The sequence below is a fragment of the Carya illinoinensis genome, chromosome 1 (assembly GCF_018687715.1).
Source record: "Carya illinoinensis cultivar Pawnee chromosome 1, C.illinoinensisPawnee_v1, whole genome shotgun sequence".
Lineage (NCBI taxonomy): Eukaryota > Viridiplantae > Streptophyta > Magnoliopsida > Fagales > Juglandaceae > Carya > Carya illinoinensis.
The window spans coordinates 2,567,463-2,593,008 of record NC_056752.1 but is presented as its reverse complement, the minus strand read 5'-3'; the positions used below and the strand labels follow the sequence as shown (position 1 = coordinate 2,593,008).

Here is a 25,546-nt window from a genome sequence, read left to right as displayed (position 1 = left end):
AGCTAGCTAGCTAGCGGCTGAACTAAGTAATCAATATATCCTAGCTAGCCAGGTACATCCAACTAATTTCAAGTCTATAAGAAATTCCTTAAAAAGTTATTTTTTGTAAGATAGTAAGATACATACATACATACATATATATATATATATATATATATATATATATATAATCTCTCAAATTGGTATGTTTCCACAAAGGAGATCCTTTCATAATTTTAGTACCCCAAATAAACTTTTTTTCTTTTATTGGGAAATGGTGTCTGTCCATACAGATCTTCCTATCTTAGAATGAGGAAAATGTACGTAGGAATGGAGATGATCTTCAGCCATGACAGGCCACATGCATTAATGTAATCAAAAGCAGTGCACATGACCTCCGCGGCCTTAAAAAGGAAAATGCATGCCTGCTCTCCTTCCTTCATGTAATGCTAGAAAGAGATCACTATATATAGAAGACTGACATCAATTAAACTGCTGTGATTAATGACTGCTAATAGTCTGAGTACTTTTAAGATAGTTGTTGATCATGTTCATTGTCTCAAGCACTAGAAAATGAAATATTGTCGGTGACTCGGTATAATATATAGAGTACTTCCTCATGCGTAAAAATTTCGTTTACTTTGCACAGATCGATATGTGCACATATATATATGAATTTAAGGGTACATATGTAAACACGTTGTTCAAATTTAGAGCCTGAATTTCCGTGAAACAAGAAGTGTACGTACGTGCATGGGACCAAATGACCCAGTCTGAAATAATCACCATTCAAATTAATCATTTCCCGACAGAGTTGATATATGTATATAGTAGTACATTATTCAAAAACAAAAAAAAAAAAAAGTAGTAATGCATGCACTTTTTAACTTAATTTTTGTCAATTTCAATCACTTGATATTGATTTAATACATTCTAAATGTGTATCATTTAAGTGGTTGATAAAAGAAGTTGTTTAAAATGTAACGCATCGTCATGTGTTATCGGAGATCATGACAAAATTTAGGAGAAAGAATACTAGCAATTATTCATATATATGTCAAGTAAAATAATTGATCATAATTTAAGTCTCATCTATCAATTTTGATTTGATTAAATTTGATCTTTTTCCAATTTTCGGAATTTGAGAAAGGGTGCAATTTGCCCTTTTTAATGGAACATGCTGTCAACCTTTGATGTTAAGTAGGGCTTGTAGATGATAAAAGTAAGATGGGAGTGTAGTGTATAACATTAATCATGATTATTTATCATCTAATAATGATAAATATACCATATCTTATATAGTAGGGTGAAAGTGTGATGAGTGTGTGGTATATAGGATATTGATCTCATTGTTTTCGAAGAGCTACTATATGGACTATGGACTCTCTCTCTCTCTCTCTATATATATATATATACACACATATATATTATATAGTTTATCAAAAAAAATTGTGCATATATATTTTTTTTCTATAATTTTTTATAATTTTAGAATAATATTAGTTACAAGTCTTAAATAGATAATCTTCGTACAAATCTTTTGTAAAAAAATAAATTTCACTAATAAAGAATAATTTTTTTTACATATTTTAAAAATGAAATATACTTTTTTGTAAGAACTTGTATATTTATTAATCATTTCTCATAATTTTATCATCGTATAGTTTTATTATAATTTGTTGAACGAACAAATGGATTCGAGCTACCGTGCGGTCGTGTCAGCCAAACGTGTTATGGGCAATGCATACGGTCAGCTGCCTGCCGCCCTTCGTGTCTGATGTTCAAGACCGCTGCGTATGGGAGAATGTAACAGCGCTGGCCTTTTTCCCAAGGCCCAAGGGGGCAGCTAGAGCCACCGAGCACCGAAAATTCCCACCGACAAGGAAATTTTTTTTTAATATTAATATTAATATTAATATTATTATTTATCTTTACACATTTTGTTAATAGAAATATATAAAAAAAATCACAAACTTATTAAAAATTCTTTCTTAATCATTAAAAAAAAAAGAAAAAGACAATTGGCGAAGAATATTGTGGGAGCCTTGGCATTTTTCCTTTTCCCAGATGCGTATGCTACTTCTGGACCCGGTAAATGCTGAAACGTAGTTAAAACCCAAAGATATATTCAATATATTTTGATATTTTCTCATAAAAATACTACTAACTTTATGGCACAGATACTTGAAGTTGACAACACTAAACACCCTAATCCTAATGATTCAGGAACAGTGAAACATTTTGATTGTGAGCTTTTTGTTGTTTTGAGAAGAGTAGAAAACATAAACCTCAACCCAACCTGAGTATCTCGATCCATTTCTGAAAAACGCATTATTAAAACTCCCCCCCACCCCACTCCCCATGTATTTTTTGCAGGGAATGTTTGAAATGCTTGCTTGAATATGAAATGTTTTGCAGTCTCAATAAATTTTTACAGCAATTTAATCATGTAAACAAATTTACAGACAAAAAGCACTTTTATAAAGAGCAAAAGGTACCTACTGGAAGTTCATCCTAGACATCTTAAAAGGAGGCTACTGAACTTAACGAAGTTGATCTGTTAGAACGCTCCTTATCTTGCGAGTATGTGATTAAAACCTTCACAATTTGGTGAAATCTTCTTCTGTAAGTGGGGAACTTCGATATACTTCTTATCATTCCTATCATCCTGTGAAAAAAAAAAATCCGACTCTTAGAATGCATAGAAGGGTCAAAGATACAATTTTCTCAGATTCAAAACGAGTCAAATTTCACCATATATATATATATATATATATATATTTTTTATAAATTCAACTTTCACTATATTTAGTGGGTGAATGTCAAGTTTCAAGATAAAAAGCAAATCTGTTTCAAATTTCATATAGAACTGATATTCCCATTTTCTGCATTGGGCCAATTTGGCCAAAAAGGATCCGCAGGAAGCATAGAACAACTACATTTCCTTGTATGTATAAATGCAGCATAAGCAATCATACTGGTTTATAGGCACAAAAGCTAGTCAGAGTTTCCCTGTTCCTTATATTGGCTTCACAAAAACATGGTAAAGCAAAAATCCTTGCAATCCTTGAAGACTCCAAATTTTCATTGATATTTATCTGTAATTTTGTGATAATCAAACGGAGAATCAGAAAAAACAGTCCCAAATAGCACTGTAAAATAGACATGTGACAATTTTTGCGTCTCAGTACATATGAAATAAAGTAACAGTTCATACCTTCTACTGATCCCCCGGATTTGAGCTGCTCTGAGGGCATCTTCTGGTTCCAAACTGCCATTTTGCCATGTCTCCATGCGCTGTGTATTACTTCCAAATAGCACCGCTTTCTCCAAGAAGTTAACCTCGTCTTCTCCCAATTTTATGACCCTAATCTGTTCCTTTAAGACCATTACTGGATTAAATAACCAGTCCAACAATTTGTCCTTTGGTCTATTGAAGTAGGTAACTTCAATGCCATCAAGCAGTAAACCACCAGAATTGGCTTTGATGGAGCAGAGAAGAGCCTGCAAGAAAGAATAACAAGGCAAGCCAACGCCAATAATGGCTGATTCATCAGTATTCTTTGCCTTCATCCATTCATAGAGATCTGCTGGTGTAATTACACCAGTATCCAAAAGGTCCTTGCCCCTCATTTCACAATACCTCATCATACCCTGCCAAATCTGTTGCAGTTTGACAAAAACACAAATTATTTCATTCACTTATAATAGAACAAGCTAGAGGGCTGATTAATAAAGATTGTTTTTATATACTTCAGGACAATTTCCCTGCAAGTTTTAAAATTATGCAAAATTATGTATTTTCCAAAATGCAACTTGTTCAATTTAGAACTTTATATAACTGGTATTACCATCAAAGAGATCCTTTGCAAGATGTGATTCTTCTAAGTCTAGATAACATGGCAATGTTCAAACAAAAATCTTGTGAAAAAAATTTCTATTAATTTCCCTTCCACTAAAACAATAAAATAGTATGTATTTAAGAATAGTGTTCCTTTCCTATGACCAGATTTCTAAGTAGTCAAAGTGATATTCTCCCAAAGTGAGGCTTTATAAAAATGAGGAAGAGTACCTATTATTGAAATTTTTCTCAGAAATTCAATGGTTAACATAGGCTTCATGAAGCTTTAAGAATTGCACATTTCAAGAGAGATTTTATTTGTGTACCCTGACCATGTTACCTGGACTAAAAATTAACAGCTCATCCAAAAAAAAAAAAAAGCAGTGCAAGACAGAAAAATTTGACATATACTAATATCTCAAAGGTTTCATGGATAGAAAGAATAGGCAACAGGTTTTTTTTTTTTTTTAATTAAAAGCACAAAATTAAACTTTTTAATTTCATTCGCAGAGAAGCTGGAGTCTAGCATTGTTTGATATCTAATACTAGACCTAAACAGTTCAATAGTTGGCTCTGAATATAAAACAAATATCAGGGTGAAACCCAGGTCTGCTTCATGATACCTGCACCATTTTTACTTCTTGTATGGCTTCCATGACTGATCTCGAATGAGCTAGGCTTGGCATAAGCATTGCAGGTGCTTCTGTAGAAAGAGAATTTATTTTGCCTCCGGGCACATGGTTTCCTCTAAAAGAAAATTCAGATGATTGAGCAGGACATTTCTTTCGATACAAGGGCCTGGCTGCAAGCAAAGTGATTACCACAGTTAAAAATTGAAAAACAAAACAGAGAGGGAAACTCAAAGTTCTAGCAGTTAATCACAGTGGATCATTAAACATGTTGGAGAATGAAGGGGAAAATGATAACTTTGGAAGGATAGTCCCCTCTCGAAGATAGAGCCAATCATTCGTGTACTCATCAAATTCAGCAACCATTGCAATCACATATGCCACACCTCTCCGGAAAGATCTTTCCTTCATCCACAAGAAGGTTTAATGGTAAGTTTAGTAGCAGCAGAAGGCCAATGTTAAAAATACAGGATCAGATAGAAGTGCAAACAAACCTGATATACTATAACTGATGCATACAATCCAATGAAACAGCTCGAAAAAACAGCCAATAAGATGCTTGCAACAACAGCAATTGGCCACAAAAGGATTGTCAAACCAGCAATGGGGATGCAAGCTGTTTCGAGAAATGGGCCTTCACGGCTAATTAGATCATGCATCAGTCGGAACCAGCCCTTGAACAACATATATGGACTCTTTACTATTGCAATCATGGTGTAAAGAGGAATGTCCACAATTAGCCCCATCAATCCAGCAATGATACATGCGGGTATGTGAATTAACCTGTAAGATAGTTCCAAAGAGTAAGTTCTGCAAGAGTTGCTGCTTTCACCACGATAATAAAATCAAACGCCCAATATTTGTTTTTGACGTTTTCAACATAAATTTAGCCTTTACACCATGTTCTCTCCTCCTCTGTACCATCCTTAAAACATCATACCTTGGTGCTTGTAATTCATGCCACCGACCACCATGGTACATGGAAGGTTGATAATCCATTTGGTTGCTTAGAAAACAAACTAAAGTGTCATATTTTTAATTTCTATGCCGGTTTGGGCTCCAGACTAAGTCAAATTAACATATTACTCCAAGGATCAGAAACCAACTAGAGATTGACATGATATATGGATTTCTTTTTTAACAGCGCAAGAAAGAGGACTACAGTTAATATCTCAATTACAGCGCCATTACCTAAGAGTTCGAAGATCATTTGAAGCAGGAGATTCACGTAACTCCTTCATGTAAAGTGGGTATGAATGATAACACATATCTGCAAAATCTCTGACTACAGTACAACTTCCCTCAATGGTTCCCCATGTTCCATCCTGAGTATTCATGGATATAATTCGAAAGTCACATTCTTTCTTTAGAAAAAAGAATTTATAAACAAACAAAAACCAACAAACCAACAGTGACTAATGAATTAAGCAGAAAACTAAAACAAAGAAAGCAAATTTTAAAAATTTACCACAATACAATGTAAGAATTTCTTGGATTCATTGTCTTGTCTGAATGCTTCAAAAGTAGAAACCCAAGGAGTGAAGAATCCATAGCCCACTCCCACAAGAACACTCCCAACAATGCTAAGACCCAACCATAAACCGAATAAGGCTGGCAAAGCAGCCAGGAGAGCAACTTTAAGCGGTGCATCAAATCTATTAATCCTGTAATTAACAAAATATGAACCTGATCAGGTTAAAAAATCTCATACATATAATCACCTAAATTAGAATCCCTAGAGAAAGATAAAGTTACTAGCGAAATTCCAAAAACAAGAATTTTGAGAGCTAATTACTTTACAAGGGTGTAAACTGTCCAGGCAACATGTGCAGGAAACAAACCAAAAATTACCCCAACATTCCCTATTACCAGTATCAGACCAGCAATAGGACCCACTAGTAAACCTGCAACATTTAAGGAAATAACAAGGAAATTTTCAAGAACCCATAATCGAATTCAAATGAAAAAAATTCAGGAAAAATAAAAAATAAAACGTAACGAAATTTACCCCATTAAAATGATACCAAAAGCTGCCATGATAATTAAAACTGAAAAGAAATTGGGTTGGAGAGAACCTTTGAGGGCACCAAGACAGAGGGCAGAGCAGAACGCAAACACCACGTAGAGGCCCCTCAACCAATCACTACGAGACGCTGGCAAATCCATTACCAGAAGATCGCACAAACAAGAATATGTAGCGCTGTGAAAGACATATCATTCAACGAAGAATAAAGAGGTAATGAATTCTGATGAGTTATATCACGGCTGATGTAATAAGCCAAGCAGAAAAGGGAAGAGAAAAAAACACAAAGTAATATTGACAGATGAAACAGAGAGAAAGCGATAGAAGAGGCGTGCGCTGCAAGAAGGTTACAAAAAAGGAAGAAGAACCAGAAACCCAACCAGAATCAGCTACACCAGGATCTTAGGAATCAAATACTCCCTACAAAATAAATATTATAATTGGAACTAGGTTGTTTCGTCCGACGTCTGTTGCCTGCGCGGTCGTTGAAGTAACATCGTGAATCGTGATACAACGACACTCCCATGGCAACCAGCACTTGACAATCCAACGGCTCCTATTAAGCCACCATAATATTACATTATTACATGCAACCGTCACCTTCGTCTCTCTCTCTCTCTCTCTCTCTCTCTTCTATTTTTTGAAGGGTAATGCTTTGCTCCCGCTGGAGCCATCGCTGGCCTCTTCTTCTTCTTCTTCTTTTTTTTTTTTAATGATTAAGAAATTTTTTTAATATTATTATAATTTTTTTATATTTTTTTAAAATATTTAAAAAGATTAAAAAATAATTTTAAAATAAAAATAAAAAAATTATTTTACCTAGCTGTAACTCTTAACGAAAGCCACTACGATGCCTGTAGTAACGTCTTTTTTTTAATATTATCTTTCGTTTTTATATTATTTGTTCGTAGGCTGTCAGCCATGTGCGACCATAGTCGATGGTCAAAACATCATATATGTACGTACTATGGTCATTTGCAATTTATATTTTATGCTGCATAATATTATCTAGTCAATGCAAAATCTTATCGAAGTTATTTCACACGTTGATTTCCCAGAAAGTTTTATTTTGAATTGAGTTATTTTAATAAATTAGTTACGTAGCCAAAATTGGTATTGTTATTGTCAAATTAATGTATAATTTGCCTTTTAGAAAATACTAGGGCATACCGCTGGGGGATTCCGTTAACTTGTCCCGCTCAACTTTTTTTATTTTGAAATTTTTTTTATAGAAAGATTAAGAAAATTATATTTAATTATATTGTGAATTTTATTCATTTTTTTTAAAAATATTAAAAAGTGTTAAAAAAATGATTTGAAAAAAATATTTAAAAGTGTTTTTTTTGTTTTTTTCATATTATTTTTTTAAGACTTTTAAATATTTTTAAAAAATAAATATAATTCATAATATAATTAAATATAATTTTTTTAATCTTTCTGTAAAAAAATTAAAAAAAAAATTAAACAAGACAAGTTAACGGAATCTCCGGCGGGATCCCTAGCATTATCCTTTGCCTTTTATATAAAATGTGTAGAAGCAACAGTTCTCAAGTCGGTAGGAACACATACTCCCAACTAGTTCATTTTCTAGTCTTTTATGTCAAACATTGTAAAGAGTTTCCGTCGACTTGTAAGCGAAAATACCCATCTAATATATGTATGTCTGAATTAGGCCACATAAATGCACATGCAAAAGTGGTTGTGACACAAAATTTTTATATATTTTGAGAAATTATGGAGAACTGTTACAGATATAAAAAAAATTATATAAAATAAACTCATAAATTGATATGATTTTATAATCGAATAGTGTTGTATAGAGTAATTTTACATATAATTATGAAGTACGTAAATGCTTTGCTACCTAATCTTTTTAAAAAAGAGTAAAATTTATTATTAAAAAATTAATTTATTTCAAATATCTTTTCTCCATTATATATAGTGATTGACTGTACCTTCATATTATGTTTGAATATGATGACAGAGCGCAAGTTTTGTATAATTCTTTTTTAACGTACACCAATTTCTATTAGACTAATAAGAGATGTGGATTTGGGTGTTGAGGAAAGTTATGAATAGTAATAAAAAGTAGGTGAAAAGTAATAATAAAGTAATGAATAGTAATAAAAAGTAGGTAAAAAGTAATGAATAGTAAAAAAAGTAGGTGAAAAGTAATAATAAAGTAATGAATAGTAGTGAGAAGTGTTGAAGAGACTTCAACACCCAAACACAACTGTTTAAATTTTGTATGTTTAGGATTGCATATAATATTACTTTATTAAAAAATAAGTTTTTATTTAAATTTTAAATTTATCAATTTATTTTTTTGTGCAGGAGTTACATACCTTAAAATTGTACAAACCCTTTTTTATAATTATAATATTTGTTGAGCAACTATTAGAGATTTATAGAACACTTTCTATTCTAAATATTTGTTACCATTCAAAAATAAAACAACTAGATGACAATATTAAATATTGTGAAACTAAAAAATATGTGAAATGTAAAAATTTAGAAAAATACATCAATCCCCTGTGGGAGTGAAGGAGGCGTATCAATATTTAATAACATTCTTTTCGAGGAGTTTTGCAGAGGTAATGATATTTGGGTTTTGGTAAGTATAAGTAAAGTCACGTATTAATTTACGTATCAATATCAATTCTTTTATATTTAGAATTGAAATTAGTATTTTTTTAATAAAATTTACTTTTAATCAATTATATTAGATTAGTATATATATTAGTGCGTAATTGTACTTATAATTAAATTTTTTTATGATATTTTTAGATGATGATTAAGAGGAAGAATTAATTTTATAAATATTTATATATTTATAAATATATAAATAAACCGTTGCCTTCTCATCGTCAAAAGCGACATGTTGCTTGTACCATTTTGCTTATCAATTCAATGATGGATTGAGAGAAGCAGGGGTCAACTTTCTAAAACTCTACCATTTTGCAGCTGCGAAAAAAAGAAAGAAAAACTATATATGTAATTCTTTTTATAATTTCTTATGAGAAATAATTTATAAAAATAATATCATTTGAAAACACTAATTTAAAATATAGATATATAAAATATTTTAAAAAAAATTATACTTCTGGCATTACTTAAAAAATAAAGAAATATTACTACGTCAACTCTCACGTACCCATCTGTCACCTTCGCCTTTGACAATTTTATTTTATTTTTCCTTTTTTTTAATTGGTTCGTTGAAAATTATTTTATTTTTTTATGCAAATATATATATGAAAAAAAACTCAACTGTTCATTTGGATGTGTTCTCTTTGTCGTGAATTCCAATTTAAATATGTAGTTCTCTTTCTATTTTTATTTTCTATTTTAATATGTTTTTGAGTAATATTAGATATAGTTATTGATTATATAAATTTTGTATATTTATTTTTAAAAAAGTGAGATATATTATTAAAAAATTAATTTTTTATATAAATCTCATATTTATTTATATTTTTTAAAATATAAATGCTCTGCATTTACACATTTTATAAATACACATTCTTTTATTTTACATTATACGTATAAAAAAAGGTATATAAAAGTCTTTAAGTGAATCAATAAATAAAATATAAACAATCCTACTAGGCCTTCTTATATTTACCAATTAGAGTACATTTTGATAAGGTTGGGGTGTCACATGGTTTATTAAAAAAATACATAAACACAAAAAGATAGAAGAAGTATAAAGTTTAAGTATTCTCTCTCTTTACGATTTCAAACATCCTTTTATTTTAAAAATATATTTTATATTATTTTTAATAAATCACGTGGCATCGATAAGAGTATTATCATCTTAGTAGTAAGCTTGGCCGCTAGCAATACTCATATAATATTAATGATTTTAACGAAGATTGAACAAGTAAGAAAGACTTTCTTTTCTTTCGATGACCACGCGTACCTATCAATCTTGGACGCCTCTTTCGTCTAAGCATATCTAATCCCACGCCTATAATAAGAAAATATACGTTCAAAGGTTGAAACGAGAGACTATCTGACCCCTATGTTTAATAAATTATAATGATGATTCATTGATCACGTCTTACCACAAGAATTTCACATGCATCTAAAATTAAATGTCAAAATTCTTGGATTGAATTTTCAATCACTAATGCATGTATCAATTGGTAACCATTGATTAATAAAATAAAGTCGTCTACGAATTCAATGCGAATTCTTCTTCTTCTTCTTCATTTTTTTTTTCAATCAAGTTTACGTTTATATAAAATTAGAAGTATAGAGTCCTTTGTGTAGACTTTTTGTAAAGAGAAGTGATATATCCACACATGATTTTATAAAATAAAGTTAAAAAATGAAATGGTTTAATATAATATATTAGACTTATTTTACAGTAAAATTTTTTGATAATCTGACTATCATATTAATTTATGAATTTATTTTTATGAGATATTTAAATGAATAAAGTATTTTTTTTTTAAAAGTTGAAATCTATTTAAAAATTAATATTTTTTCTTATGAATTTCTTTTTTTGAAGGAATTTGTATAAGATAATATAAAACATTCCTGTTATGAACAATAAGAAAAAATTAAAGCAACAAAGGTCAAATCAATCATACATGATAGGAGGTTGGCGTACTATCAATCATACATGATAGAAGGTTGGCGTAGTTCGGCAGCACGCATACATCTACGAGTTGCATAAGATTTTATTAAGATGAAAAAAAAAAAGAAATACATTACGATGGTCGTACAAGGGTTTAGTACAATATATAATTTATCCTTATTAACAGATCGGGTCGGATCAGCTCAAATACAACAGTTTATTCTCATATTGAGGAGAAGGATTACAAATAGAAATTAAATGTGATAACCTGCTTTTGCGTGTATTTTTATTAAAATGTTATTTTTATTTTAATTAATATATTAGTTTATTTATTTTTAATTTATTGCGTTTTAAAAATTAGTTTTTAATTTATTTGATGATGTGTTTTATTTCTTTTAATCTTTTTACTATTTTTAATCTCGTTTCGGCGGGTTTATTTTGTTTTCTCGGAATGAGGATTAGATCTCATCTTTTCCTACATCTCTTTTTCCTTTTTTCTTTTTTTTTTCTTTTTTTTTTCTTCTTTCTTTTTCTTTCTTTTTCTCTTTTTTCTTTCTTTTCTTTTTTCTTCTTCTCCTTCCTCCCGATCGGCTCTCTCCCTCTCTCTCCTCACCCACGCCGTGAAACACCAAACCCCCTGACCCACTGCCGTCCGGCCACCGTGCGGCACACCGCCCATACCGTTCGACTCCCCTCCCTCCGGCGCAACCCCCCACCAATTCTCAACCCCATCCGGCCAGCCGTTTGGCCGGAAAATCCCCTTAAAGCCTCCACGGTTTTTGCTCCGATTCGCCGCCGTCGTTCCACCTCCGGCCACCATTTCTTCACCACTTCATCACCGGTCCCTTGCCGTCCTAACCCACCTATTTTCGGCCTCCAATGGTCACCGGAACAGCTCCCACGAGCTAGCTTTCCTTTTTGGGAAATCCGGCCTCTCTCCGCCGTTTCTGTTGCCACCCACGGCCAACCACTACTTCCAATAGCTTCATAATTATCCCTAGACCATTTCCTATCAATCCCAAGCTCTGGTTTGTCCCCGTTCAAAAGTGGGTATTTTACAACCCACGGCCACAGTGAATTTTCACTGTAACGTTGCTTTTCCTCCGCCGTTTGCAACGCCGAGTGTTTTCTAAAATTACCGTATAGCATTGTAAGTATTTTTCAAACCCTATTTTCAGATTTAAATATATATTGCTCATTCAATTATTTTATCTGCTGGTTGGTTGATTCCGGACTGAGTCCGATGAGTTCGGGGGTCGGATGGATGGAGGACGAAGTTGCTTGTTTTATTGAATTATGTTGATGGTTTATTTTTTGTGCATTGATATGGCATTACATGGTGCATGCACGTGTGTTTTTATTCAAGTGTGAAAAGCCTGTGTATTGGCGTAAGTAGACTTACGGGTGCATGTGTATCACGACCCCAAGCCGGGATGGGGTATTATCCCGGTGGAGCTCCTCTGGTCACTCGGGAGCGGAATAAATTGAGTGATGTCCCCTGGGTTGTCGCTGGGCGATAACGGGAGCGGGGGCTAGGGGTTGCTTGGCTACGAACACGCCGGGCGCGGAGCCGGGCATTGCCCTACGCACCGACTCCGTGGCCCTTCGCTGGTGAGGGCTAGAGGATGCTTGGCTACGAACACGCGGGGTGTGGAACTGGGCATCGCTCGTTAGGTGTCACATGCGTGGTGGTACTCTGCGGTGTGGCACTGGAGCCAGGGTGTGCGGATGACCCCTAGGGGAGGTCATGGTGCATACAGATAAAAATGGATTTTGGTTTGAGACGGTTATAGAGGCTAAATGTGACTTTTGGCGTGGTTTTTGGAAAAGATTTGTTTTTGGACCAAATGGAATTTTTGGCGTGTGTGGAAAATTATGTTTTATGGGTTTTGTGCATTGGGCATGCTTCATGCATTTTGTTTGAGTTCTATATCTTTTTATCTGGTGGTGTTTGGGTTTTACTTACCTGCGGTACCATTTTTGGTTCCGTAGCTTTTGGTGCAGGTTTTGAGGATGAGGAGGAGGAGGCTGAGCCCGAGGATGCGGCTCCGCCGGGTTGCTGATGTTGTGCTTTATATTTGGTTTAAAACTATATTAGTGTTTTGTAATATTTTATGTATGTTTTAAACAGTTTGTATTACGTTAAGAGAAAAATTCTGGTACTTAGTTATATGACTTTCGTTATCCGCTGCGTGTTTCTTCGTGCACATATGTTGCCTTTGCACACACTTGGCACCGTCGTTAGGGTGGTGACCCGGGTTGTCACCATCCGGACGTCTCAACTTCCCCGTGTCCGTGCGTGGAAATTTGGGGGTGTCACAGGTGGTATCAGAGTGGTTTGGCTCTGGGTAAAACCACAAGTCCCGTAGGTAGTACCAGAATATTTTTTTTAAAGTTGTGTTTTGAAAATTATGTTAAGTACAGTTATTTAATTTGTTTTATTTGTTAGAGCTTGTTTGTTTGTTTTTATTTATTTGGTTATGTTTTTGCAAGTTGGTTTCTTTTGTTTTCTGTGATGTGGTGTTGGTCTGTGGTTCTGTTTTTGTTTGTTGTTGGTTTTATTTGTTTTTATTTTCTGAAAGGGGGTCAAAGGTTGTGGTGACAGGAAAAATGGAGAGACCAAGGAAATTTACTTAGGAGCCACGGGGCAATACCTCAAGGGATGACCCCATAGCCGAAGCAATATGGCAGATGACGGAGTTCATGCAGCAGAATATTAGGCCACAACAGACAGGGCCTTGGCCACAACAAGGAGGACCTTGACCACCACAAGGGGGTCCCTGGCCACAACAAGGAGGGCCTTGTCCACAGCAAGGAGGGTTTTGGCCACAGCCAGGATGTAACAGCCCGCTAGAAATTCAATTGTGAAATTTCTATTAACTTTAGGAACCTCGTGAAAACCCCATAAGTTTTCACGAATCCATTAATCGTATAGGTTTTTGTCTAACTACAAAGTTAGTGTTATTATTTACTATGGTATCAGAAGTGTGTTTTTGATTATTGGAGATAGTTAGAAGTGTCAAAATGTATTATGGTTTGTGCCATTAGAATCGGAGGGTTATTTAAAGTCTTATGGCGCAATAACATTTTTTTCATATTTTCGGACAAAACGTCTATTCAAAACTGTAGATATTATTAGATAAAAAGAAATATTTTGAGGTAATTTTCATGAATATTATTGGGTAAAAATATTTTGAGTTGATTTTTATAGATATTATTAGATAAAAATATCTTAAGTTGATTTTTTGTAGATACTATTGGATAGAATATTATGAGATAATCTTTTATAGATATTTTGGGTAGGAGAAAACTACACTCAACTCTCAACTCCAGCCTCATCTCTTCCATATCTCATCCATAAGTATCTCCAGCCACCTCTCCCCACGAAATTATCTTCATTTATACTTTCCATTGAAAGAATATCAAACACTCTCTCTCGGACAGCTTTTAGGAGGTCTTTTGCACACCCATTTCGAAGCTTTTGTAAGTGTTTTATCATAAAGTCTCCTCCATATACGTTGTTCCTTTTTTAGTCTAGTTTACATGAATATCTTATTTGCCCCATTTGAAGATCATTTGGTCAGTCAAATATTGTGTAAACTATAGAAAGGTCATTCTGGGAGATAAACTAGAGAATATGTTATAGTTTGGAGTTTTTGACCAAGCTAATGGATAGATATTGGTCCGAAATTTTTATGGAGTATTGTTAACATGTATATGTGACTATTGGTTGAGGATTTTTGCATGATTAAAGGTTTTGATGAAAGATTTTCTTAGATTTAGAAACTTAGAAACTGGAAGAAGAAAAACAGTTTCTGTTTTGAGAAAGTTTAACTCTTTGGTGGTCTAAATCTATTCCAATGACTTTGATAATTTTATTGGAGGATCCTAAACATCTTATATACATGTTATATTATTATTTTGAAGATATTTGGTGTTAGTTTCAAATATATGAAATTTTATGCAAAGAGATATTCAAATAAGCCAAAGTGTGGATATTCTTGGCTAAATTTATGTTTTGGTTAATTTCTAACCATGTGATCTTGAATTAGAAGATTATATATGTTTTAGGACATCCTTTTAAACCATGTGATGGTTTGGTTTGAAGATCATATATTTATAAGTCATAGATCAAGAGATTTATCAAAACTAGTTGAGGAAAAAGTTTCTGTTTTTGGACTAAGTGTAAAACCAAAAACTCCAAATGTTATTTTGTGATTTTGGTGACTTTAGTTTGATGATTTAAAGCATGGTTGATGTTAGGATGATATTATGAATATGTTAGAAGTAAGATTTGATTTTTGAAATTCTTGGAGATGTTTTGATTTAAGGTCAAAACTTGTGATTCAAGTGCTTGGATCTTTTTACAAAAAAAAGTTTGGTGTTAATTATTAACTTTTTCTAAATAGATGTTTTAAGTATGGTTTTGAACTTAGGATTGGAAGATGTTTGTTGCAAAATTTTGGTTTAAGCATGAGTTTTGAAGTTAGAAGGAATTGCAACAAAAATCAAGGGAAATGGCCTATGGATGTTTCGGCCATAGTGTGTTCTTCATAGTTGTGTTTTGTTTTAAATTTTTCTGAGTAGATATTTAAGTTTAGGACAAAATTTACATAAGGAATGTAAATTTTGAAAACTTTTGGAGTTAGTATGCAAAATCTTTAAGTTATGGGTAAAACGGTCATTTTTCCACATGTAGAGAGTAAAATGAAAATTTTACTCTTTAAGTTAGTATTTTTCATATTTTAAATTATTAGTGATTTAGTTCTAACTTTTAGAATCACTAATTACAGTTCCTCGTGGTCGCACTTGAAGTTTCATAAGAAACGCGGAGATCGAGGTAAGTTAGCTTTTAACTTACTAGCAGTCTACTGTGTATGTGTGCTAAGTAAAGGAACTACAGTGTATATATGTGTGTTATCATATATGTCATGCCATGCCAAGTTATCACGTAATTGTCTATTATACAGAATTTATTCTGTCATCAATTTTTATCTGTTACATAATATATTCTGTTATGTATTACTGTACATTACAAGTACGTCATGCTAAGTATGCCATCTATTACATGTATGTCAAGTCATGTAATATTCACTGTTGCAAGTATGTCATGTTAAATATGTTGTCTATTATATGTTATGCCATGTTACGAAATGTTTCTATCTCAAGTTGGTCATGTATTTCAAGTTATGTTCAAGTCACGTTATGTTACGTCAGGGCTTCAGTCCTTTCGTATTCTAGTCACGTTTCATCTTGATTACTTATGTATGGGGTCACAGCAATTGTGACGCATACACTACGTGAGATACAACAATTGTGACACGTAGAATACATGGGGCCACAACAACTGTGGAGTATGTATTTAAGCAGTTAAAGAATAAGTTTTCGTATAATATATGGGGCCACAACAACTGTGGAGTATGTGTTTACAAGTAGAATACATGGGACCACAACAACTGTGGAGTATGTATTTTTCATGTTAAGTCAAGTTTCAGAACAAGTTCATGATAAGTCAAGTTTCAGATCAAGTTCATGTCAAGTTAAGTTAAGTTAATGTTTCAATTTAAGTTATGTCAATTATGCTATGTTGTACGCTAAGTTATGCTTTAATTACTTATGAATTTGATTATGCATTTATGCTTTTACTGTCATGCATGCATCATTAGCTTGTGTGGAAGTTTTTTGTTAACTTACTGAAATTTGTACTCAAATCTCACTCTGGTAGTCCCAACTACCATTCCCCCCGAATGGTAGATCTTGTTACAGGACCTGAAGGAGAATCAGGAGCTGATCAACTAGACACAGTTGACTAAGCGACGGTGCGACGTCAATGTTAATATAGTAGTTACGTAAATTACTACTTATACAATGGAGTTGCATCTTTAGTACTTTTTGGATCATAACCATTTTGGACTAGTGTTGTGATCTATTCAATGAGTTTTTATGTATGAAGTATGTTTTAAGCATTTGGGATATTTTCAATTTGGTGCATAGTATTGCTATAAAAAAAAATTATCCGCTGCGAATATTGCATAATGTTAGATGCATGTTAGGAACATTGCATCTTATATGTCATGAACGGGAGCAGGTAACCTTGTGTTGCATGTCTCGACGCTTCAAATGTCCGTCCGATCCCAAACGAAATTTGGGGGCGTCACACAGGAGATCCTTGGCCACATCAAGGAGGGCCTTGGATGTACCCGGGAGGGTCCAGTAGCATGGTGCAAGCCGGATGCACCTATGAGCGCTTCCTGGCACATAGAACCCCACACTTCACTGGAGAAGATGATCCACTTCAAGCTGGAAAATGGATCAAAGATCTGGAAAGAACATTCGAGGTGTGTGGTTGCACCGAGGCGCAACAGGTACTCTATGCCAGCTATCTGTTGCAAGGCACCGCGTCTGATTTGTGGGATACCAAGAGGGTGATGCTAGAATCAGAATTGGGATCTTTCGCTGCTATGACCTGGCAGCGCTTCAAGAAGAAATTTAATGACCGCTTCTTTCCCGCAGCGGTAAGGAAGCAAAAGGCAAGAGAGTTCTCAAATCTGGTCTAAGAGGGCGTGACAGTGGAACAGTACGCCCGGAGATTCATAGAATTTGGGCGATTTGCTCCTCACCTTATCGCCACAGAGGAGATGCGAGCTGATCGTTTTCAGGAGGGACTACGCCATGACATACTCCGTATGGTGGTCAGCCATCGGATATCCACTTTTCAGGAATTAGTGGATGTGGCCACCCTTGTGGAGCGAGAAAATAATCTGAGTATGGGCTCCCCTCCAGGACATAAGAGGCGGAGTTTTTCTAGGGAAGGAAGCAGCTCGGGTTCGCCCCAGAAATTTGTTCAGCGGACCGGAACTCAACCTCAAACGTCCTTAGGTGTTCGTATGGGAGGACGGATACCAATTTGTGGAGCATGTAATAGAGCTCATGAGGGCGAGTGTCGGGTGAGTAGTGGACCCCAGTGTTACCGGTGCGGCCAAGTGGGACATATTGCTCGGGATTGCCCCGTCAGAGTTCAAGGAAGCCGTGGAAGTAGACACGGTGGAAGAACCAACCCGAGACAAGCAGTGCAAGCCCAGGTTTATGCTGTCACACCCGGAGAGGTGGATGATGAGGCGCCAGCGACCCATGATGCTGGAGTAATTACAGGTATGAACTAATTTAATTTTAAGTTGGATTTAATTTTTGGTGTATTTGGTTTCTCTTTTGTTTTTTTTTGGATTTCATGGGTTGTGTGTTTGGTTCAGGAAGAGTACGTTTGTATGAGTTTTATGCTTGCACTTTGTTTGATTCCGGTGCGTCGCAGTCATTTGTATCTTCCACGTTTGCTCGGGTGTGTAATTTGGTTACGGAACCGTTGCCGAAATCTATGGTAGTGGCTCTACCCGATGGTGAAATGGTGTGGTGTTCCAAGGTTGCTTTGGGATGCCCGTTAAATTTTGATGGAAGGTTCTTGGATGCTGATTTGGTGGTGTTTAAGCTGTTGGGTTTTGATATCATCCTCGGGATGGATTGGCTATACCGATATTCTGCGAGTATTAATTGCAGAAGTCGGATAATTACCTTTCAGCTTCCAGATGGTGATTGTCTGGAATTTGCAGGGAGTAAGTTAAAAGAAAAGCTGGTAATTATATCGGCAATTCAAGCAAAAAGGGAGATTGCATGGGGAGTGGATGCATTCTTGGTTCAGATGGTGTCCACGCCGTCCGAGGAGAAGTCTTTGGCAGACATTCCAGTTGTGGAAGAATTCCCCGATGTGTTTGTGGACGATTTGCCCGGACTACCCCCTGTGCGAGAAATGGAATTTGTTATAGACTTGGAACCTGGAGCGGCTCCTGTGCATAAAGCTCCTTATCGCATGGCACCGGCTGAATTAAAAGAGTTGAAGACTCAGTTGCAAGAGCTGGTAGAGAAGGGATTTATTCAGCCTAGTACTTCACCGTGGGGTGCACCAGTTTTGTTTGTTAAAAAGAAAGATGGAACCCTCCGTATGTGCATAGATTATCGGGAATTGAATAAGGTGACCATAAAAAATAAATATCCTCTCCCGTGGATAGATGATTTATTTGATCAACTTCAAAGAGCAGCCGTGTTCTCTAAAATTGATCTGAGGTCAGGATACTACCAGCTGAGGATCAGAGATAAGGATGTGCCTAAAACTGCTTTCAGGTCGAGGTATGGGCATTATGAATTTAAGGTGATGCCGTTTGGGTTAGCTAATGCCCCTGCTACTTTCATGGATTTAATGAATCGAGTATTTCGACCTTATCTGGATTCATTTGTGGTAGTATTCATCGACAATATTCTGATTTATTCCCGAGATGTTGAAGAGCACGTGTATCATCTTCGTCTGGTACTTGGGAAATTCATAGAACACCAATTGTACGCCAAGTTCAGCAAGTGTGAATTCTGGTTGGAAGAAGTTAAATTTCTTGGGCATGTAATTTCCCGAGACGGAGTGGCTGTTGATCCTAGTAAGGAAGAAGCCATTTTGTCATGGCAGCGCCCGACTACAGTCCGCGAGATCCGGAGTTTCTTGGGGCTCCCCGGGTACTACCGAAGATTTGTAGCGGGTTTTGCTCGCCTATCTGGACCTCTCACAGCTTTGACTCGGAAGAATACAGAATTTGTTTGGTCAGATAAGTGTGAGAGAAGCTTCCAAGATTTAAAGAACAGGTTAACTACGGCACCAGTGTTAGCGCTCCCAGAACCGCATAAGCCTTTCGTAGTCTTCAGTGATGCGTCTAAGTTTGGTTTGGGTTGTGTCCTTATGTAGGAAGGACGGGTTGTAGCCTATGCATCTCGTCAGCTAAAGGACCATGAGAAGAATTATCCAACGCACGATCTAGAATTGGCTGCGATTGTCTTTGCTCTCAAGATTTGGCGGCACTTCTTGTATGGGGAAGCTTGTGAGGTATTTACTGATCACAAGAGCTTGAAGTATTTATTTTCCCAGAAAAATCTGAATATGAGGCAGAGGCGATGGCTAGAGCTAATCAGTGACTATCAGTGTGAGATCAAGTACCATCCGGGGAAGGCTAATATAGTTGCTGATGCTTTGAGCCGGAAGTCGCACTTGGAAGATGAAGCCGAGCCGTCAGAATTGGATTCGCTGCTTTGTGGGATGAGAAGGCTCCTTATTGAGAGTTCGCAACAAGAAGAGATTTTATCTTCAGTTTTGGATATTTGGGTAACCGATTTTGAAGAATTGAAGACTCTTAAAAGGAAGGATCCGAAGCTGCTGAATATCAGAAAAAGAGTCAGAAAATCTCGAGGGCCGTTGCATTATAGCATGGATAACAATGAGATACTTCGGTTCCGAGATCGCAGAGTGGTCCCTAAAGATTCAGAATTCAAGGAGCGGATCATGGCGGAAGCTCATGTGGCCCCTTATTCAGTTCATCCCGGCAGTACAAAGATGTATCAGGACTTGAAGAAAAATTACTGGTGGGATGGAATGAAGAAGGATATTGCCTTATATGTTGAGAAATGCCACACATGCCGTCAAGTGAAGGCCGAGCATCAAAGACCTGCAGGTATGCTCCAACCCCTCCCTATTCCTGAGTGGAAATGGGATGACATCACGATGGACTTTGTAGTGGGTTTGCCGAGAACGCCTAGTGGGAAAAATTCTGTTTGGGTGATTGTTGACCGATTAACGAAAAGTGCTCATTTCTTGCCTGTCAATAACACCGATTCCTTGGGTAAGTTGACCCGCTTGTATGTCAAGGAGATAGTGCGGCTGCACGGCATACCAACGAGTATAGTGTTAGATCGAGACCCGAGGTTCACGTCGCAGTTCTGGAAGAGTTTGCAGGCAGTTTTGGGTACTAAGTTGAAGTTCAGTACTGCATATCACCCGCAGACAGACGGCCAATCAGAGCGCACAATTCAGACCCTTGAAGACATGTTGCGAGCATGTGTCATGGAATTTCAAGGGAGTTGGGAAAATCATTTGCCACTCATCGAGTTTGCGTATAATAATAGCTTCCATGCGACCATTCAGATGGCTCCCTATGAAGCTCTTTATGGGAGAAAGTGCAGGTCGCCCTTGTGTTGGGATGAAGTCGGGGAGAGTAGGATAATTGGACCCGAAATAATTCAAGAGATGCAAAGCCAAGTCCGGATCATCAGAGATAAAATGGCAGCAGCTCAGAGTCGCCAGAAAAGCTACGCTGATACCAGGAGGAGAGAGTTGTCTTTTGAAGTTGGTGATTGGGTTTATCTTAAAGTCTCTCCCATGAGAGGTGTTAAGCGTTTTGGTAAGAAGAGGAAGTTGGATCCGAGGTATGTCGGCCCTTTTCAGATTCTAGAGAAGATAGGGTCCGTCACCTATAGAGTTGCTTTGCCAGGATATTTTGGGGATATTCATGATGTCTTCCATGTATCATCCCTGAAGAAGAGCTTTGGATAGCAAGAGCCACGCTTCGTCGACCCAGCGGGTATTCAATTGCAACCGGATCTCACTTATGAAGTTGTTCCGTCGCAGATCATGGATTGGAATGAGCAACAGTTGAGGTCCAAGACGATACCTTTGGTTAAAGTGGCTTGGGGAGATCCGTTAGCTCAAGACTTCTCTTGGGAGCGAGTAGTGGACATGAGGGAGCAGTACCCGTACTTGTTTGAAGGATGAAGGTATGTATCTTAATCTTGGTCACAGATGGTTTGTGTGTTTTTATGTGGCTTCTTTAAGTTGGTGGTTGATCTTGCAAATTTCGAGGACGAAATTTGTTTTTAAGGGAGGGAGGATGTGATGACCCGCTTTCGCATGTATTTTCACTGAAAGGTTGTTTTTATTTTAATTAATATATTAGTTTATTTATTTTTAATTTATTACATTTTAAAAATTGGTTTTTAATTTATTTGATGATGTGTTTTATTTCTTTTAGTCTTTTTACTGTTTTTAATCTCGTTTCAGCGGGTTTGTTTTGTTTTCCCGGAATGAGGATTAGACCTCATCTTTTCCTACATCTCTTTTCCCTTTTTCTTTTTTTTTTCTTTTTCTCTTTTTCTTCTTTCTTTTTCTTTCTTTTTCTCTTTTATCTTTCTTTTCTTTTTTCTTCTTCTCCTTCCTCCTGATCGGCTCTCTCCCTCTCTCTCCTCACCCACGCCGTGCAACACCAAACCCCCCGACCCACCGCCGTCTGGCCACCGTGCGGCACACCGCCCATACCGTTCGACTCCCCTCCCTTCGGCGCAACCCCCCACCAATTCTCAGCCCCATCCGGCCAGCAGTTTGGCCGGAAAACCCCCTTAAAGCCTCCACGGTTTTTGCTCCGATTCGCCGCCGTCGCTCCACCTCCGGCCACCATTTCTTCACCACTTCATCACCGGTCCCTTGCCGTCCTAACCCACCTATTTTCGGCCTCTAATGGTCACCGGAACAGCTCCCACGAGCTAGCTTTCCTTTTTGGGAAATCCGGCCTCTCTCTGCCGTTTCTGCCGCCACCCACGGCCAACCACCACTTCCAATAGCTTCATAATCATCCTTAGACCATTTTCTATCAATCCCAAGCCCTGGTTTGTCCCCGTTCAAAAGTGGGTATTTTACAACCCACGGCCACAGTGAATTTTCACTGTAACGTTGCTTTTCCTCTGCCGTTTGCAACGCCGAGTGTTTTTTAAAATTACCGTATAGCGCTGTAAGTATTTTCCAAACTCTATTTTCAGATTTAAATATATATTGCTCATTCAATTATTTTATCTTCTGGTTGGTTGATTCTAGACTGAGTTCGAGGAGTTCGGGGGTCGGATGGATGGAGGACGAAGTTGCTTGTTTTATTGAATTATGTTGATAGTTTATTTTTTGTGCATTGATATGACATTACATGGTGCATGCACGTGTGTTTTTGTTCAAGTGTGAAAAGCCTGTATATTGGCGTAAGTGGACTTACGGGTGCGTGTGTATCACGACCCCAAGCCAGGATGAGGTATTATCCCAGTGGAGCTCCTCTGGTCACTCGGGAGTGGAATAAACTGAGTGATGTCCCCTGAGTTGTCGCTGGGCGACAACGGGAGCGGAGGCTAGGGGTTGCTTGGCTATGAACGCGCCGGGCGCGGAACCGGGCATCGACCTACGCACCGACTCCGTGGCCCTTCGCTGGTGAGGGCTAGAGGATGCTTGGCTACGAACACGCGGAGCGTGGAACTGGGCATCGCGCGTTAGGTGTCAAATGCGTGGTGGTACTCTGCGGTGTGGCACTGGAGCCAGGGTGTGCGGATGACCCCTAGGGGAGGTCATGGTGCATACAGATAAAAATGGATTTTGGTTTGAGACGGTTATAGAGGCCAAATGTGACTTTTGGCGTGGTTTTTGAAAAAGATGTGTTTTTGGGCCAAATGAGATTTTTGGCGTGTGTGGAAAATTATGTTTTATGGGTTTTGTGCATTGGGCATGCTTCATGCATTTTGTTTGAGTTCTATGTCTTTTTATCTGGTGGTGTTTGGGTTTTACTTACCTGCGGTACTATTTTTGGTTCCGTAGCTTTTGGTGCAGGTTTTGAGGATGAGGAGGAGGAGGCTCAGCTCGAGGATGCGGCTCTGCCGGGTTGCTGATGTTGTGCTTTATATTTGGTTTAAAACTATATTAGTGTTTTGTAATATTTTATGTATGTTTTAAACAGTTTGTATTACGTTAAGAGAAAAATTCTGGTACTTAGTTATATGACTTTCGTTATCTGCTGCGTGTTTCTTCGTACACATATATTGCCTTTGCACACACTTAGCACCGTCGTTAGGGTGGTGACCCGGGTTGTCACCATCCGGACGTCTCAACTTCCCCATGTCTGTGTGTGGGAATTTGGGGGTGTCACATTAAAGGATTCGAAACTACGATAAATACATCATTGCTATTCTTAATTTTGTTTCCTAAATAATTGGCGAGGAAAAAAAGGGATGAAAGTATTTCTTTAATCTTAATACCAGATCAATGGCATTGGAATAATCATTTGCTCTAGTTAGCCATATTTTTTTACAAGTTATCTTCATTTTCAACTACATTAGAATAGGCATGCATTAATGTTGCATTTGGATAATGAGATAATCTCATATATTCTGTAAATAATAATAAAATATTAAATAGTAATAAAAAATAATAAAAAGTAAAAAATAATGAATAGTAATGAAATATTCTCATAATACTCTAAAGCCAAACTAGCCCTAAATAGACAAACTTGTTTTTGTTTAAAAAATTTAAAAAGTAAAGTGTGCCCCTTTTGTCATATGCAAAAAGTAAAAAGATTAGGTTTGAATTTTTTGAAAAGTAAAGTGTGCTCCTTTTGTCATATGCAAAAAGTAAAAGATTGGGTTTGAATTTTTTTAAAAAGTAAAGTGTGCTCATTTTGTCATATGCCAAAAGTTAAAGATTATGTTTGAAATATTTGAAAAATGAATGATGTTGTCTTTGACAATTGAAAAAGAATAACCTTTTATTTGAATTTTTTGAAAAAGTGAATGATGTTGTCTTTGACATGTAAATCTTTTTAAATTTGAATATGAAGTCTTATATGCCTATAAATAGATCATTTGAGAGTTTCAAATTTACAACATCAAGAGTATACAACATTTATTCAAATATTTCACTCTCTCTTCTTTAAGTATTGAGCCTTAATTTTTGTTCATTTTGAGAGATATAGTTTGCACTGTATTGTTCTTATTCCACTCATTGAGGAGTGTTTTCTGATAACCTACCCACTATCAGCTCTTGTATCAGTAAAATGGTGTGTATAACTCTTGTGCGTGTAGAAAATATTCTACACAGGGAATAGTTGAATCACCACGTGTAAGGTGATTGCAAGTGTAAAGGGTGTTCTACACAGATCCTTTATAACAGTATTGTTCAAAGGTGTAATAAGTTTCTATCTCCACCTGAAAGAGATTGAACAATGAATTTGAGAATTCTCAAGGGGTAGCTTGAGGCGAAAACGTAGACAGTGGGGCCGAATCTCGTTAACATACTGAGTTTGCTTCTCTCTTACCCTTATTCTTTATATTTATTACTATTTCATATTTTGTTTATATTTTATATTGTATATTTGATTTATAATTGTTATTTTTTTTAATACAACTCAATTCATCTCTCTCTTGTGTTAGTCATCTAGGCAACACTTGTCTTTAGGTATAGTGATTCAACATACTTGTTAAGAAGTGTAAGTTAGATAAATAATATAATATTCTTATTTTCTTTCTTTGGTTTTGATTCTTGAATGCTATTTCCAATTTCTTGAGTTTGGTGTGGTTTTCATCACTTTTCTCTTTGTAACATCTCTCTCCTACTCTTTCTCAATATTTTGTTTTTGTTGGTTTCACTTTCTAAACTCTCGAGGATGAACTAATTACTCCAACATCTCAACTAGCTACAAGATGAAATGCAGGAAAAAATAAAATTAACATTTCACTTTCTATTGTCTTTAACTAAAGACAATAGAAATAAATGATTTGTAGAGAAAAGAGTTTTTTTTTTTTTTTTTCATCTTTTGAACTCTCTCTCT

The 25,546-nt window shown here is 36.1% G+C and overlaps 1 protein-coding gene across 5 annotated transcripts; it reads right to left on the bottom strand.

Moving 5' to 3' along the window:
* Positions 1-2,043: 2,043 nt before the first annotated feature.
* Positions 2,044-7,162, bottom strand: LOC122305675 (uncharacterized membrane protein At3g27390). 5 transcript variants are annotated; one of them, XM_043118244.1, is made up of 10 exons: positions 6,525-7,162; positions 6,245-6,353; positions 5,918-6,113; positions 5,641-5,774; positions 4,944-5,232; positions 4,748-4,854; positions 4,444-4,618; positions 3,197-3,642; positions 2,482-2,647; positions 2,044-2,077 (listed from the first exon to the last, which is right to left on the bottom strand). In XM_043118244.1, exons 1-9 carry the CDS (start codon positions 6,613-6,615, stop codon positions 2,503-2,505), a joined length of 1,692 nt encoding a protein of 563 aa, XP_042974178.1. In that variant the 5' UTR covers positions 6,616-7,162; the 3' UTR covers positions 2,044-2,077; positions 2,482-2,502. The 5 variants fall into 5 exon arrangements, 4 of the variants coding, with proteins under 4 accessions (XP_042974178.1, XP_042974182.1, XP_042974191.1 ...); XM_043118248.1 differs by lacking the exon at positions 2,044-2,077 and having other exon boundaries at positions 2,360-2,647; positions 6,525-6,649; positions 6,853-7,162; XR_006241205.1 differs by lacking the exon at positions 2,044-2,077 and adding an exon at positions 2,958-3,077 and having other exon boundaries at positions 2,438-2,647.
* Positions 7,163-25,546: the final 18,384 nt, after the last annotated feature.

Bases quoted from the DNA above. Each gene is read 5' to 3' on its own strand.
- LOC122305675 (XM_043118244.1), bottom strand. From the start codon at position 6,615: ATGGATTTGCCAGCGTCTCGTAGTGATTGGTTGAGGGGCCTCTACGTG. The intron at 5,775-5,917 runs GTAAATTTTTAA...ATGAATACTCAG, and splicing joins AATTCTTACATTGTATTGTG to GATGGAACATGGGGAACCAT. The intron at 5,233-5,640 runs GTAATGGCGCTG...ACTATCTTACAG, and splicing joins AATGATCTTCGAACTCTTAG to GTTAATTCACATACCCGCAT.